Source organism: Dermochelys coriacea, chromosome 2, assembly GCF_009764565.3.
Source record: "Dermochelys coriacea isolate rDerCor1 chromosome 2, rDerCor1.pri.v4, whole genome shotgun sequence".
Lineage (NCBI taxonomy): Eukaryota > Metazoa > Chordata > Testudines > Dermochelyidae > Dermochelys > Dermochelys coriacea.
The window spans coordinates 217,547,957-217,563,450 of record NC_050069.1 but is presented as its reverse complement, the minus strand read 5'-3'; the positions used below and the strand labels follow the sequence as shown (position 1 = coordinate 217,563,450).

At 43.7% G+C, this 15,494-nt stretch overlaps 1 protein-coding gene across 1 annotated transcript in view; it reads left to right on the top strand.

Moving 5' to 3' along the window:
- The window catches only part of SCIN (scinderin), a 98,934-nt gene extending 83,675 nt beyond the window's left edge, over positions 1–15,259 (top strand). Inside the window, exons 10-16 of the mRNA XM_038391724.2 lie at positions 517–607; positions 6,252–6,422; positions 7,313–7,490; positions 7,990–8,111; positions 10,200–10,277; positions 11,832–11,892; positions 12,969–15,259. Coding sequence (XP_038247652.1) covers positions 517–607; positions 6,252–6,422; positions 7,313–7,490; positions 7,990–8,111; positions 10,200–10,277; positions 11,832–11,892; positions 12,969–13,102 — 835 coding nt within the window. The 3' untranslated portion in view covers positions 13,103–15,259. The remainder of the gene's footprint in view (positions 1–516; positions 608–6,251; positions 6,423–7,312; positions 7,491–7,989; positions 8,112–10,199; positions 10,278–11,831; positions 11,893–12,968) is intronic.
- The last annotated feature ends 235 nt before the right edge of the window (positions 15,260–15,494 follow it).

Genomic DNA, 15,494 nt, shown 5'->3' with positions numbered 1-15,494 from the left:
CTTGTAGCGTGGTCTCAGCTGTCCTGTCGGCTCCAGGCTGTGTACCTGTAAGAGTTCCCTTTTGGAAGCAGCTGGCTCCCCTGCAACATGATCCTAGTGTAAACTCTGCAGCCCTGTGCTCTGGGGGTGTCTCAGTCTCTGCCCCAGCTCCTTGCTACTGCTTCTCCTCTACCATTTCTTTTGTTGTCTCCCTTAACCTTCCCAGGCTTGTTCCCCATCCCATTCCCTCCCCATCTGCTCTTTGGCTCAAAGCCTCCCAGTGGTCTGCAGTTTAATTTTGTGTCCATGGTCTGGCGTGGTGCTGCCCCCAGCCTGACAGGTGTGCACAGAGTACTAGGGACTGGTTGGGGGAAAGGGTGGAGAAAGGAAGGGAGGGGGGAAGTGGCTCTATCTAGTCCCACACTTGCATAAAGGCTGTAGGAGCTGACTTACTTATTGTGTGTTTTGCTTGAAATATATGTCCTGGATCATTTTGAAACTGGGCTTCAGCTTTGTTTCTTTCTTCTTCACTCTCAGGCAAGGGGCACATGCAACAAAAGATGAGCTGACTGCATCTGCATTCCTGACTGTTCAGCTTGACCGGTCACTAAATAGACAGGCTGTCCAGGTTTGTGTCTCTCTAAGGAATAAATGTGACCTAGTTTTCCTTTAAAAGAGGTGGCCAATCTTAGTAACACCCCAAGCCACACAGACAACTTTTCTGGTGTATGTATTGTCTGTATTGCACGTAAGTGAACATAAACAAACGTCCTCACAGAACCGTATTTTCTTCCCCCTGTAGCTTACTTTGGAGATGAAATGAAATTGCTTGTCATTTGAGTTCACCAGAAATAACAGTGGTTGATCCAGGCACTTTCCAGGCATCCCCCCTACTTCCTCAGTAATTCCACATATTCTCCCTTTCTTGTTGTGACAAGGCGTGATGTAGCCTGTAAGCTTTGGAAGCAGGGAACTTGTCATCTTCTACATTTGAAAAGCACCAGAGACATTTACAACACTAACTGGCTGATTTGTTGTTTTTTTTTCTCGTTGTTACTACTTGTTAAAGAAGGATGGGCTGGATGAATGGACTATAAGTGGATAGAAAGTTGGCTAGATTGTTGGGCTCAACGGGTAGTGATCAATGGCTCCATGTCTAGCTGGCAGCCGGTATCAAGTGGAGTGCCCCAAGGGTCGGTCCTCGGGCTGGTTTTGTTCAATATCTTCATAAATGATATGGAGAATGGTGTGGATTGCACCCTCAGCAAGTTTGCATATGACACTAAACTGGGAGGAGAGGTAGATTCGCTGGAGGGTAGGAATAGGATACAGAGGGCCCTAGACAAATTAGAGGATTGGGCCAAAAGAAATCTGATGAGGTTCAACAAGGACAAGTGCAGAGTCCTGCGCTTAGGACGGAAGAATCCCATGCACCACTACAGACTAGGGACCGAATGGCTAGGCAGCAGTTCTGCAGAAAAGGACCTAGAGGTTACAGTGGACGAGAAGCTGGATATGAGTCAACAGTGTGCCCTTGTTGCCAAGAAGGCCAATGGCATTTTGGACTGTATAAATAGGGGCATTGTCAGCAGATCAAGGGACGTGATCGTTCCCCTCTATTCGACATTGGTGAGGCCTCATCTGGAGTACTGTGTCCAGTTTTGGGCCCCACACTACAAGAAGGATGTGGAAAAATTGGAAAGTGTCCAGCGGAGGGCAACAAAAATGATTAGGGGACTGGAACACATGACTTATGAGGAGAGGCTGAGGGAACTGGGATTGTTTAGTCTACGGAAGAGAAGAATGAGGGGGGATTTGATAGCTGCTTCAATTAGCTGAAAGGGGGTTCCAAAGAGGATGGATCTAGACTATTCTCAGTGGTAGCAAATGACAGAACGAGGAGAAATGGTCTCAAGTTGCAGTGGGGGAGGTTTAGGTTGGATATTAGAGAAAACTTTTTCACTAGGAGGGTAGTGAAACACTGGAAAGCGTTACCTAGGCAGGTGGTGGAATCTCCTTCCTTTAGAATTTTTTAAGGTCAGGCTTGACAAAGCCCTGGCTGGGATGATTTAGTTGGGGATTGGTCCTACTTTGAGCAAGGGGTTGGATGACCCCTGAGGTCCCTTCCAACCCTGATATTCTATGATACTCATAATAATCATCACCATCATTTTTATCACCATGCAGAGGGAAGCTGTGGAGCACATTTTAGGACTCCGTTAATATATTGGCTTTTTTCCCTCTGGAAACCGGTGATCAGATCACAAGTAAAAAAGAGTTCAGACTCTCCACAGTCCTTAATGAAAGGGCTTGTTTTCTATGCCCTTTAGTTTTTCACACCTGCTTTGTCAATGGCACAAATCACTTTGCAACAGAATTTTCCAGCATAAAGTCACAGAATTCCTCCTTCCTGCCCATCCCTTTCAGCCATTTTAAATCTTTTCATCAGGCACCTGCCATTCTACTGGAGCTTTCCTTGCCAGCTTTGATCCTTGCTGTTTACTAAGGGCATATGAGTGTTTCCCCCAGCCACCTTCATGTCATTTTTGAAGTTGCTGAGAATGGCTAACCCTATGGAGCTGCTCTTTGTCAGACCTGATGACATGCTAGGGGCCAAATTGTGCCATTGAGGTACTGTTTTGCATTGATGGGATAAAGACTTACCACCACAGGCAGAGCACCATGAAGCATTCTCCTTCAGGGTCTGATTTGCTCTTGTCACTTGCACAGGAGGTAACTCATGCCTTTCCTCCCTTGTGCACATGCACAAAGGCCAGTCACAATCTGGCCCTATGGTAGTGCTCCCTTCTGCAGAAATGCAGGATGAGATATCAGATACAACTCCTTACCTGAAGAAATGTGGTGTGCAGAAGAGGACAAAGGTTGCTAAGAGGTGTGGCTGGGGCAAGGCCAGTTCTGATGTGACCCACTGTTCCCCTGCTAAAAATACCTCCTGCTCCTCTGGCCTTCTTTCATTCCGTCCTGCCTTCCATCACCCACTGGTCCCATTCCCTACCTCAGAGACAGCAGAGGTAGCTGGGGGGCCAACTTCCTGCCACAGAGCCCAAAAACAGTTCTGTGCTGAAGAAGTGGCTAACAGGGAAGGTGTGGCAGGTAGGAGCGTTAGACCTGCTGCCCGCTGGGACAAGCCTTCACTTCCATAAGGGTGACATGCAGCTCAGGAGGTGGGAGGGCTCTCCTTTGAAAGAGGGGATGGAGGAGGAGAAGGAGGAGGGCTAGGGAGAGAAGGGGGGTTACTAGGCAGGGGATGAGAACAGGAAAATGTTTGACTTCCATCCCTTAAGTATAAGTGTGAAGGTCTGTCATTTTTCTCAAGTTTATAACTAATTTAGATTGCAGGGGATAGTTTTAAATGTTAAATCAATAGCAATTGATTACTGACATCATACTAAGTGAAGGTTAAAATCTCTAGATGTAATTACTTAGTTGAAACCTTCCTAAATAAATGTTAAATAATTAATTATTTTATAGTTAACTGAACTTTCTTTCATTAAGCTAAAAGAGTTCCATCTAATTGCAATGACTGTAATATTTAAAAGCTAATTACTTTCAGCATATATATGCTAAATCTTATTATGTAATATGATATTTAGCATAATTTGTAGCATTTTCCGTGTAACCATCTTTTTAGACACGAGATGGCACTACAATCCAAATTACACTAAAGAGAGAGACTGAAACTTTAGTTACAGCCACATATTTCGTAACAGGTTTCAGAGTAGCAGCCATGTTAGTCTGTATTTGCAAAAAGAAAAGGAGTACTTGTGGCATCTTAGAGACTAACAAATTTATTTGAGCATAAGCTTTCGTGAGCTACAGCTCACTTCATTGTCTTCGGAGCAGATTTTTAAAGTGTGGCCTCTCTTTCGGCACCTGCATATAATTGCCATCATTTTGCACAAATAGCAGGTGCAATTGATTTCATTCAGTTGTCTCACTCTCTGATTACACCTGCCTGTCCGGCAGTGAGACATCGAAATGGCATACTGCCCACCATTGCTGCCACCTGCAACACTGTGGGAGCAAATGGAAGGCCAGGCTGAGACTGGCCTCAAAAGGCCTCACCCCTTTATCTCTGGGGTGATCAAAATGTTTCTCCAGTTTGTTAAAATGATTGCTTTGGGTTGGACTAGGGAGCCAGCGCTTGGGGCGGGGGCAGCATGCGGAGCCTCCCTGGCCACCCATCCACATGGCGCCACAAGGACCTGGCGGCTGCTTCCAGGAGCCATGTGGAACCAGAGCAGGCAGGGAGCCTGCCTTAGCCCTGGGCCTCTGCTACGCTGCCAACCGGACTTTTAACGGCCCAGTTGGCAGTGCCAACCGGAGGTACCAGGGTCCCTTTTTGACTGGGCATTCCAATTGAAACCCAGATGCCTGGCCTGGCAACCTTAGGTTGGACTGCAGTCCTACAATCCAGACAGAGTAAGGGGTGCACTGCCCCAGGTGGAGGGTAGGAATACTGTCACAACCTGCTTCTTGCTTCCCCGTGTTCTTTTGTTGGCACAGATTACTCCCCGCTCTGCACCTGCTCTGATGCGCTCACTGATATGCCAAGGCTCTTCCCATTCCCCATCCTTGCCTGTCCTCTCCCCACTGGCAGTGGCTCTGCTCCTCCCCTGCTCAAGCTCGGGTGCTGTGGGTAGCCCACACAAGGTAATAAGGCATCCCCTTGCTCCTTTGCGCTGGCTTGCAGCCACGCACCTTATCCAGCAGACAGTTCTCAGCCACACAGTGCATCAGCATGCACCCATCTCACACAAGCTCCTCACCAACACCTCACAGGCTCTGCTCCTCCCAGAGTCCAAGTGCCAGGCTGCTCAGCGGCAGCCAGCTCTTCCTCATCTGCCTTTCCTCCAGCAGGCAGTGCTGAGCAGTTTGCTTCTTTGCTGCTGCTGGAGGCAGTGATCAGGGTTGTGCTGGGCTGGTATTGAGGCTCTTTCCCTCTCAGTTGAACTCTCCCTTCTCTGCCCTCTATTCCTTTTCTTGGATGAGGGGAAGCCATTTTCATGGGGAAGGGAAGGAATCTGACATCTGGCCCAACAGGCAGAGGACCCAGCTGGTAGGCTGATGTACCAGGGTTCAAAGCAGAAGGCTCAGGCCAAAAAAACAGAGGTTAGCAAGCTCTGTTTCTATGTATGATGCAGTCTCTGAGGAAATGTGTCAGCCTTGCTCATGGGCATATAAGCTCCCTCTGCTGGCTAAACTGGTTGCTCTGCACATTCAGGACACCACGTAGAAGTAGGTGTTTCTGGCATCTGAAGTAATGAGTTTTCTTTCCCATGCCAGCTGTATCAAGTGGTGGTCTTTGCTGTTTTCTCTCCCCTCATCTCCCTCTTCTCTTCTGTAGTGCTCCTTTTTAAAGAAAGACTTTAGCCAATTCCCTATTCCATCCCTTTACTTTTCACCTTTCTTCTCATTTATCCTCCATCATTCATTCCTCTGAGGCATACAGTACTTGATATATATGTGGTATACTTCAAATCATGCTTAAGGTATGCTGCTCTTGTATACTGCAAGAGGGAAGGAAAACAGAAAAAAGTCTCTGGGCAGAATGTAGCCTTTAGTTGTCATCTTTTTGTTTCCTCCAGAGTGAAGAAATAGAGAATTCTGCTGTACAATAATAAATAAATATATGTTATTTTTATATTAAGATGCCCTGAAAATTAGAGGCATTTGCCAGTTCAGTTTTAAATACCATCTTTTCCCATATACACTAGAAGTTTATATTGTCAACCTAGTTATCCATCACCTGGTGAATTTATGCTCCCTTTTTCATCCTCATGCAGACATACAGACCTAGAAATAATGGTTATGATGAAAAACCTGTTTTTGCTACTTCATTTAAGTACAAATCCCCTAACCTTCAGAACTAGAGTCTTCCAGGAGAATTAAATGCCTACATAAAACCTCTGTAAAGAGGCAATGTTTTTTCAAAAAGGAACAGTTTTCTTATTAAAGTAAATGGCAACCAACAGAGTTTTAATCCCCTAGAAACTAAATGTACAAGTCCCAATCTCAATGTTCTGTAAGAAATATTAGTCTGTGTGTATGTGTTAGTATGAGTGACAAAACAGTTTATGAATGCTGCAACTACAGTGCCTCTGAAATAATGGGTGCTTAGCTCAGCTGAGACAGCTTGCCATTAGTAATTCTTCCTAACCTACTTATCCTGTTAGCTATCATGACCTTGATCTTCCGTCATGCCAAAACTAAAGTAAAATCCTTTAATTTCTTTTCCTTTATTTGTACAGATCCGGGTCTCCCAAGGAAAAGAACCTGCACATTTGCTGAGTTTGTTCAAAGACAAACCACTCATTGTCTACAAGGATGGAACATCCAAGAAAGGAGGTCAGAAACCCCCTCCCCCCACGCGTCTCTTTCAAATTCGCAGGAACCTGGCTTCCATCACCAGGATTGTGGAGGTAAAAATTACCTGTTCAGTAAAATATTCCCCATGTAACATAGTACAGTTGGAATGAGCACCAGAGTGGCAAGCATGAGTTAAAATCACTTCTGTTTGATGGTTATAGTATGAGTAGGAACATAGGAGCTCGCATTCTGGATTGGATCAGATGCCATTCCAGGTCTAATCCAGTATGACGTCTCTGACAGTGGCCAGTACTAGATTCTTCAGAGGAAGTTGCAAGAAATCCAATAGTGGATAATTAAAGAATAAGCTGAGCGTATGGAAAGTTTCTTGCTAACCAGGACACAGACCTGAAGAAGAGCTCTATGTAAGCTGGAAAACTCATCTCTCTCACCAGTAGAAGTTGGTCCAATAAAAGATATTACCAAATCCACCTTGTCTTCCTAAGCCTAGGTAGCTAGTTAAAATTCTTCTCTCAAGCCAATTATCAGTTTCAAGTGAAATATTACAGGTACGTCTACGCAGGGGTTGGAGGTGTAATTTTCAGTTTGAGTAGTATATGCGTGCTAGTTTTGATCAAACAAGTGCACTAAAAATAGCAGTGCAGCTGCAGCAGGTCAGGCTAGCTGTCCAAGTACAAACTTAGGGTCTTGGATAGGATCATACTTGGGTGGCTAGCAGTTGCCACCGTGGCTACACTGCTATTTTTAGTGCATTAGCTGGATAAAAACTAGTGTTCTTATGTCTGCCTGGGATGGAAGTTACACCTGCAGCTCCAGTGTAGATGTGCCCCAAGCTAGTGCAGTATAAATCTAGAGAAACACCACAGCAGAAAGTGCAATTTGGATTTACACCAGTATTACAGCTATACATCAGTGTGCAGAAAGGTGAATGTGTGGGTAATTAAAAAATCAGAAGAACAAAACAATCTCATTCTTACTCTAGGTTGATGTTGACGCAACTTCATTGAACTCCAATGATGTTTTTGTTTTGAAACTGCCAACAAACTCCGGCTACATCTGGGTTGGAAAAGGAGCAAGCAGAGAAGAGGAAAAAGGAGCTCAATATGTAGCCAGCATTCTGAAATGTCAAACTGCTAGGATTGTAGAAGGCCAGGAACCAGGTTAGTTCTGCGCAATCTGGCTGCTCAGTGGGATGGAGGGTGCATAATACCAGACAGGATTGGGTCCCAAATGTGCATACAAGTGGTTTTTTTTCAAATACACACTTTTGTGGACAAACCAGTTACACTCCTCTTTCTTTGAAAATCTGGCTGTATTTTGCAATAAGGATATTTGTCCAGGATCTGAGCTGATTTACAAGTGGTGCTATCTATAGAAGTCAATTGAGTTGCAGTGGATGCAAAAGAATTTAGCCCTTTCCACATACTGAGTGACTAAAACAATTAGAGAGAGAGAGCAAGGTGTGATTACGTGTAATCACATTAATATCTGCATTGGCTTTTATAAACATTGGGAAGAATAGAACTATTAAAGAAAAACATACACATTATGGGCCGGGCAAAGGGAATATTGTTTGGGGATTTTTGAAACAATATCCATCCAGTTAAAGAAGAAAACATAAAACTCAATGCCAAATAGATTATATCATGTATATTCCAGAGGAATTCTGGAGAGCCCTTGGAGGTAAGAAAAAATACCAGACTTCAGCACAGCTGCTAACTGAGTCTGAAGACCACCCTCCTCGTCTCTATGGCTGTTCCAATAAGACTGGCAGGTTTATTGTAAGTATATGATGGATACTTTCCCCTCTGTTAATTCTGTACTTTGACATATTGGGCAGCAATAGACACTAAATGAAACACCTCCTGAGGCCTCCATTGACACAGCATGGTACCTTTGTGAATTGTTAGTCTACTATTCCAATGCTTATTAAGCAGCACAAGATAAAAATGGTGTAAAGTGTCTGGGCCAGTCCTGTAGGGTTACAAACCTGTGACTGCTGGAGGGAAATAAAAGTTCAAGACTTTTTCATTCTCATTTTGTTATATGCAGATCAATGTGGTGGGAGGAAAAAAAAGTTTGATGGAAAAGATGAATGTGTCAAAACTAGACTAGCACATTAGTAGATTTTTTTAAGAATTCAAAATCATGGTCTACACTACTGCTCTCTGTAGAGGTGATGGTGGTGGCAGCTGGAAAGCTAGAGGGGATGAGCAGTGCTCTGAAGACATAGGGCAGATGCAGACATGAATGCCTTAGGAAGTTCTGGGGAGAGCCCTGCTTTTGAAGGAAGTAGCTTGTACTCCTACTAGTGTCTGCTACCTGCAACTAGAAAGTGCACTGATAGGTAAGGCCTTGACCAAACCCTCCTAGCCATGTTTTCATGGAGCCCTGGAGAATTGCCAGATATGCCAGCTGAGCCCACAGCCAGTTGTTCAAGAAAATGTTAGGTCTATATCATCCCTAGGTCCTTCAAGTGTGTGCTAGTAGTGGTGGGGAAAGGGAAGGTTCCTTGAACCCTCATTAACCCATAGTGCTGGAAGCAGCCGGATGTTTTTCTGTAATTGTGCCTTTAAGGTGCTGAGTATTGAGGGAGGTGAGGAGGCACACTTCCCCAGCATGCATTTCCAGAGCCGGTTTATGTGACTGAGGTGCATTGACTCAGGGAGCTCTGAGAGCGCAGGCACTGCCCCACACTTGGAAAGGAGGCACTCTCTTGGGCGAATGCTGCTGACTAGCATGGAGGGAGTGGAGCTTCTCCCTACTCATGCCCCTTGCGGAAAGCTCCCATCCAATTTAAAAGAGATGGAACCAGTAAGGTTCTTAGAAAAGGACTAAGATCTTATAAAATGTAATGGAGAAGTATGTCTTTCCTGCAGCCTTTTCAAACCCTCCCATGGAAATCCACAGTGGAATAGAATTTGCTATAAAGGTCTACAAGATTTTTTTTTTTTTAAAAAAAACCTATATCCAAAGTTATCACCTTCTATTAAATTCCAGAGGACCTGGCCTCACTGCAGTGCTCACCTTCCCATGTCTTTGTACTCAGGACAGCATAAGGAGCTGATCATTCCCAGCTCCTGCACATGCTCACAAAAGAGGGGAGGGAGAGAAGGTTCTTTATACCTTTTGTCCCCTCCTCACCTCAGCATTGCCCCAGGGCCAAGCACAGACAAGCCTTTCAATCACATCAAACAAAGGCAGCCTGACCACTAGCTGAACTACTATCTATCCTGCTTGATACAAACCAGAATGGAACTGTTTTCCTACTTGCCTTTAACACCTCTGAAGATGTTAGCCTCTGATTCTCTTGAGGCCCAACCCTGAATTCCTTAGTCAAGCCAAAGATCCCATTTTTTTAAGTCAGTGGGAGTTTTGCCATTTCAGGACTAAGCCCATGGACTGCACATCAAAACTATCACCTTCCTTCACTTAATCGGTGTTGTGGTAAATGTTAATGCCCATGAACATACGAGCTGAAAGTTTGGCTCTGTCCAGGCATTTAGTGCAGGTAGGCACTAAGCGGATTTCCCTGCCCCTGTCCGCCAGTGCATCTCAGTCCCAATTTACACCACTCGCTGCTACTATTTGAAATCTGTGCCTCTCCTGAGCACAGACTCCCAATTGTGCCAAATTGAAAGATGGGTTTATGATGTGGCCAGATGTCTGATTTGCTCCCACCAGTCTACGACATTTCACTCATAGATCAAAATCTGTTTTGAACCTGCTTCTGCAGAAGAAAAGAAAAAAAGCAAATGTATGACTGTTTTTAGAGTCATCCCTTTTAAAAGTCTCATCTTTGTCCAAACTCAAGCATGATGGAAAATCTTGAATGGGCCTACAATACCAATTTTATTATTGATTTTTAGATTGAGGAGGTCCCAGGAGAATTCACTCAGGATGATTTAGCTGAAGATGATGTCATGTTATTAGATACTTGGGAGCAGGTAAGCTATGTACTTAACAATGCTTTATGTGGTGACAAAAAGGATTTACTGCTAGCAACAATTTATGGATGGACAACCAGCAAGAAGACAGTAAGAAAATTATCATAAAGAAGAGAGGGGTGAAGATAATTACATACAAAAAGTACCATGTTGTGAGGCTAGAAGGAATTTCGCTTTCTTGAAATTATAACTGAGGAAGAAAATAGAGCTATTTGACATGCAAGTATGTATTTGACATGCAAATATCCACTACATTTTCAAACCATTGTGCAAGATTATAGTTGCATTTCCCATTAATGCTAATGGAAGCTGCTTGATTATAAGTGACCACAGTGCACTGCAAGTCAGCCCAACAATGTTTTGGACAATTCTGTTTAATGTCTTCACAATTTGTGTACAAAAACCTTTCCAAACCTTCAGAAGCCTCCAGAAGAACATAGCAGTATGTGGCAGAAAAAGCACATGAGTAGAGAATGGGCCAAATCGTAGGCTTCTGCTGAGCACCTTTGCAAACTGGTCTTCTTCAGGGGAACTTCAGGGGATTGGAAAAAACAGAAGCTTGCTCCTTTCCCCCAGCTTGTGGGAGACCAGCACAGTTGCTCAGCAGCTATTACTACAGCCGAAGGGCAGCATCCATCCAAAACAAATGGGTTTGGCTTTTAGATCCATCATGTCCCTCCACCCTAACCCCCATCCACACTGCTCTACAAAGTGTTGTTATGGCTTTTTCACAGTATATAGGGAGTGAGGGTTCTGCCTGCATTGCAGAACCGGGGCTGGATTTGGCCCAACAAACATAAACACTAAAGATGTTTCTCATATTTTTTTTATCACACACTGAAAAAGTCTGGTTTCAGAGTAGCAGCTGTGTTAGTCTGTATCCGCAAAAAGAAAAGGAGGACTTGTGGCACCTTAGAGACTAACAAATTTATTTGAGCATAAGCTTTCGTGAGCAACAGCTCACTTATTACTAGTAACACATGCAGAACACACTGCCCTGGTTTGTGATCTATACAAGCTGGGGGGGGGAGCAGATTTCAGCATGGGTTATAAATAATAAGCCTGATTCCCCTTGTCCCTTCCATCTGTGCAAAGTAAGTGTACAGTGCTACCCAGAATTCTCTTTGATTGATTTTCACCAATTCTGCATGACTGCACAAGGTGCAAGGCAGAGGAAAATCAGGCCCAACATTTTTAGCTTAACCTGAAAAAATGTGCAGTGCCAACCACTAGGACAAAGCTATGAAAAGAGAGGGTCTAACAAATGTCCCTGGAATTCTTGGATTTAGCATTGGACTTGCAAAAGTCCAGGATGTGGAGGTATTTTGAAGCATAGAACCGTGTCTGTAGAAAACGTGTGTCTTTATTTATGATGGGCAAGATTCTGATCTCATTTACACTAATGTACCTCTGGAGTCACTGCATTGATGCCTGCTTTTTCTCCTAATGGAGTCAATGCAATTACTCTAGATTTCAATGGTGTAAATAAGATCAGAATCTGAGCCAATCCCCATAACAATATGACAACTAAACTTTTAAATCTTCTATTTACAGGTGTTTGTCTGGATTGGTAAAGATGCTAATGAAACTGAGCGAAATGAATCTGTGAAATCTGGTAAGAAATGTGTTTGACAAAATGCTGAACGAAATGGATTCAGTGGTGATTAAAGAAATGCATGAAAGAGGAGATGTGAAATGGTCAGCACTAATTATACTCAGCATGGTGTTTAAAAGAGTTAGTGAGCTTGAGTAGCAATTACCTCTGAAGATTCCATGATTAGGTTATTCCCTCTTTATGTGCCATTTTAAACAATGCAAGTCACCAAAAACTCAACTCTATTCTTCTTAAATGTAACTTTCCATAAAGATTGAAATTCATCAACATGGTGTTAATAGGCACAAAATATCATTAAAAAGTATAATGGACCCGTGTCTGTAGCTGCTCCATGTACAGAACCTGCCCTGGAAGTTTTGTATGTGGAGTGACTATAGAATTTGACCCTAAACTATTTATAGCCAGAGAAATAAATAAAGTTTCCAAGTCTGCTCATTGTTGCCCTTCTCTAATTCTATCATATGGGCTAAATTCTGCTCCCAGAATTTACATGGGTGTAAATCTGTTGTGTGCCTAAACTACTTGAGCAGTCTGAAATCCAATTTTTTTTTAAATGTCCCTCTTTTGTAAAACATGTGCCAGCAGTGATGTGAATTAACGCATCTGAGCTATCATACCAAGATTTATATTGAAAATGCGGGCACACCCTCATCTCAGACATAGTTATCTAGCTTGTTTTCAGACATTTACTAGCATCACTTAGTGATACCAAGATAAACCACTGGATTCAGCCATAAGGCTCTTCCTTGGAAAAACCATGAGTGAAGCATCTACATTCCAGCAGCAGTACCTGAGGCTTTCACCCGTTCCAGAGCTAAAGAGCTATTATATGGTAGGACCCAAATGACCAGGGCAAAGACCACTGTGCCTGTATCTTGTTGTTTTAAACTGACATCTGAGATGACAATTCTGAAAATTTGACTGGCAGCTGAGAGAGAGCAATAACTATTTGATCATTTGATGTAATTAAGCTGAATCAGTGTAATAATATCCTCGTTTATTTTGCTGAGGATTTTAATTATTTTTCTCCTGGTGAATGGACTAATATTTTCCATGTTTTACTGTTATCTCTTTAGCCAAATGCTACATTGAGACAGATCCTTCTGGAAGAGATAAGGGGACTCCACTTGTTATTGTGAAGCAAGGATATGAACCCCCTACATTCACAGGCTGGTTCCTGGGCTGGGATTCCAACAAATGGAAAAACTGATCTGTCGGTGAAGGCCGCCGCTACAAATAGAATAGCAATCAGAGCACAACTATTCTCTAGCATTCTTAAGCATTAGCTTGTAAAACAATATTGATGCAGCTGTTGTCACCCATTCCCCAGCGTTCGTATATTCCTCTGAGTAAACTAGCATGTCTAAGCTTCGGAAAGGTTAAATGAGATGATAAAGTAGTAACATAACTTCTTGGTAGCAGGTTGGGTTTTTTACACATCTATGTAGAATGGTACCATTGGTTTGATTCTAAAATGCCTTTTTTCAAACAAAAACTGTAGATCAGTAGCACATTACAATTTACAAGCTAACATTCATCAGTGGGCCAAATTCTGCTTTTTACCCCAGCATAAGTGAGAGCACAATTTAGCCCACCCAGGACCCATTGAAGTTGAGGGGAAAGAATCCCAGCAGCAGGATTGGGCCCTAATTTGCCTAAAGTGTCAAAATTCTGCAGTCCTTACTAGTACGAAACTTCCATTGCAGTCTGAATTAGGAGTGGGAGCTCTGTCCTGCAGGGTGCGGATGAGGATTCTGAGGGAGCCAATGTGAAAATGGTACTTTGTTACACGTGGTCCAGGAAATGGATATAATCTGAATAGAGAAGACACTATAGGCTTGAATGAACGTGATGTGAATATATATCATCACGAGGCCCAGCACAGTTGGCTGTGACAGACACTGTTTCTATAGAGCCCTCAGACATGGTTGCATGTTATCCCTGTTCTCAGATTCCTCTAACTTGGGGGGGTCTCAAAGTCCCGGCTCATGGGCCATCTGCGGCCCGAGAACCTCCCCACTGTGGCCCGCGGAAACTTTTAAAAAAGTTATTTCATCCGGCCCTCGTGGCTGCTGGCTGAAGGGGGAGGCTGGAGGGGAGCGGGCAGGAGAGATTCACATGTCCCTCCCCCCAACATTGCTCCATCCTGCTGGGACCCTCCCAGGGGTTGCACTCAGCAAGGTGTCATTCACCTCAGGCAGCCTGGCTCCTTGCAAGCGATTCCCTATCCCTGCTGTTCCCGGCAGAGCCGCAGAAGAGAGACCCATGCAGCCATGCTGCCGGCTCTGTCCACTGCAGGCACCGCCCCCCGCAGTTCCCATTGGCTGGGGGAGAGGGACAGAGATACCATCACTAGTGGCTGGGCAGAGTCAGCCATGGAGGCAGCATCATTAGTCGCCGGGCAGAGTCAGCTGGGGTGGCATGAAGCCAAGGGAGCGAGGGAAGAGGGTGGGAAATGGGCTGGGAGGTGGCGTGAACACCATCTGCAGTGACATTATTGGCCCGCTGGAAGGATCTGAGGACTGGCGCTGGCCATAAGGTAAATTGAGTTTGAAACCCCTGCTCTAACTGCTGCTCTCAAACACACTTAAGTGAGCTATTGCTCCTGAAAGGCAACAGGAGTCACTGACACCTTTAAAACTGGATGAACACACATCATTTCATTCACCGGACTGTAAGCACACACTGCATATCCCAGCCACAAGTTACCACAGGCTGCACCAGTCTCGTTTTTTCCCCTACTCATCAGTGCTCAGTTCTGTGCAAGTGTAGAGATTTGCTCATATGGCCAAACAGATTGCGTGTTTTTCCTCAAGTGCAGAAGACTGAAACTCTTCACACAGGTGCTGAGCAGACTTTGAATGTGCTGTGCCAATGCTCTGGGGAACCACTTTTCTTTCAGCAGCACTGAGTATCCTGGAAAGATGGAGCTCTGAGTAAGCACTGTAGAATCTGGCCTGGGGTCTCTCTTAAAAATTGCAAAGAATCACATAGTCATTCTGGTGTGAAGAATGCAGATTTTTTTTATTCTTGTGAATTTAGAAAAAACACTTTCAAACAGTGTGTGTGTGTTTGTGGTTTAACCACACAGCTCCCTGTAAAGTTAGCAGGGACCATTCAGCTTCAAACCCGTAGCAATGCTTTGAACATTTATCCCGTAGCGTTCATTTTAATGCCAATGTGTACACTGGTAAATCAAATGGACTCCGTGCCAATGTGGATTTTTAAATAAGGAATTCTAATTGTATTTTTAATTGTACTTTTAAATGAGTTTGAAAATGGAATTTTAAAAATGGCTTTTTATATTTTTTTCTATATGTTTAATGGTGAATTTGAAGCTCAGTAAAGCCAAATTATTGAAAACAGTCTCAACTTCTTTAGTCAATATTTTTGAACAAAGTTGCATGGCTGGGTAAGTGATAATGTAAAAATCAGGGAATACTGCACCATATTAAAATATAAGAATCTAATTCTGCTTTTCAAGGGTTGGGATGGTGAGGAGGGTTAATTCTGGGAGTTTGTTAGCTTAAAGTGTTTGTTTAAATCTATATTAATTCAACCTAGCTGTATTTGGATGTGTCATTTCATGTAAAAAAAATTAC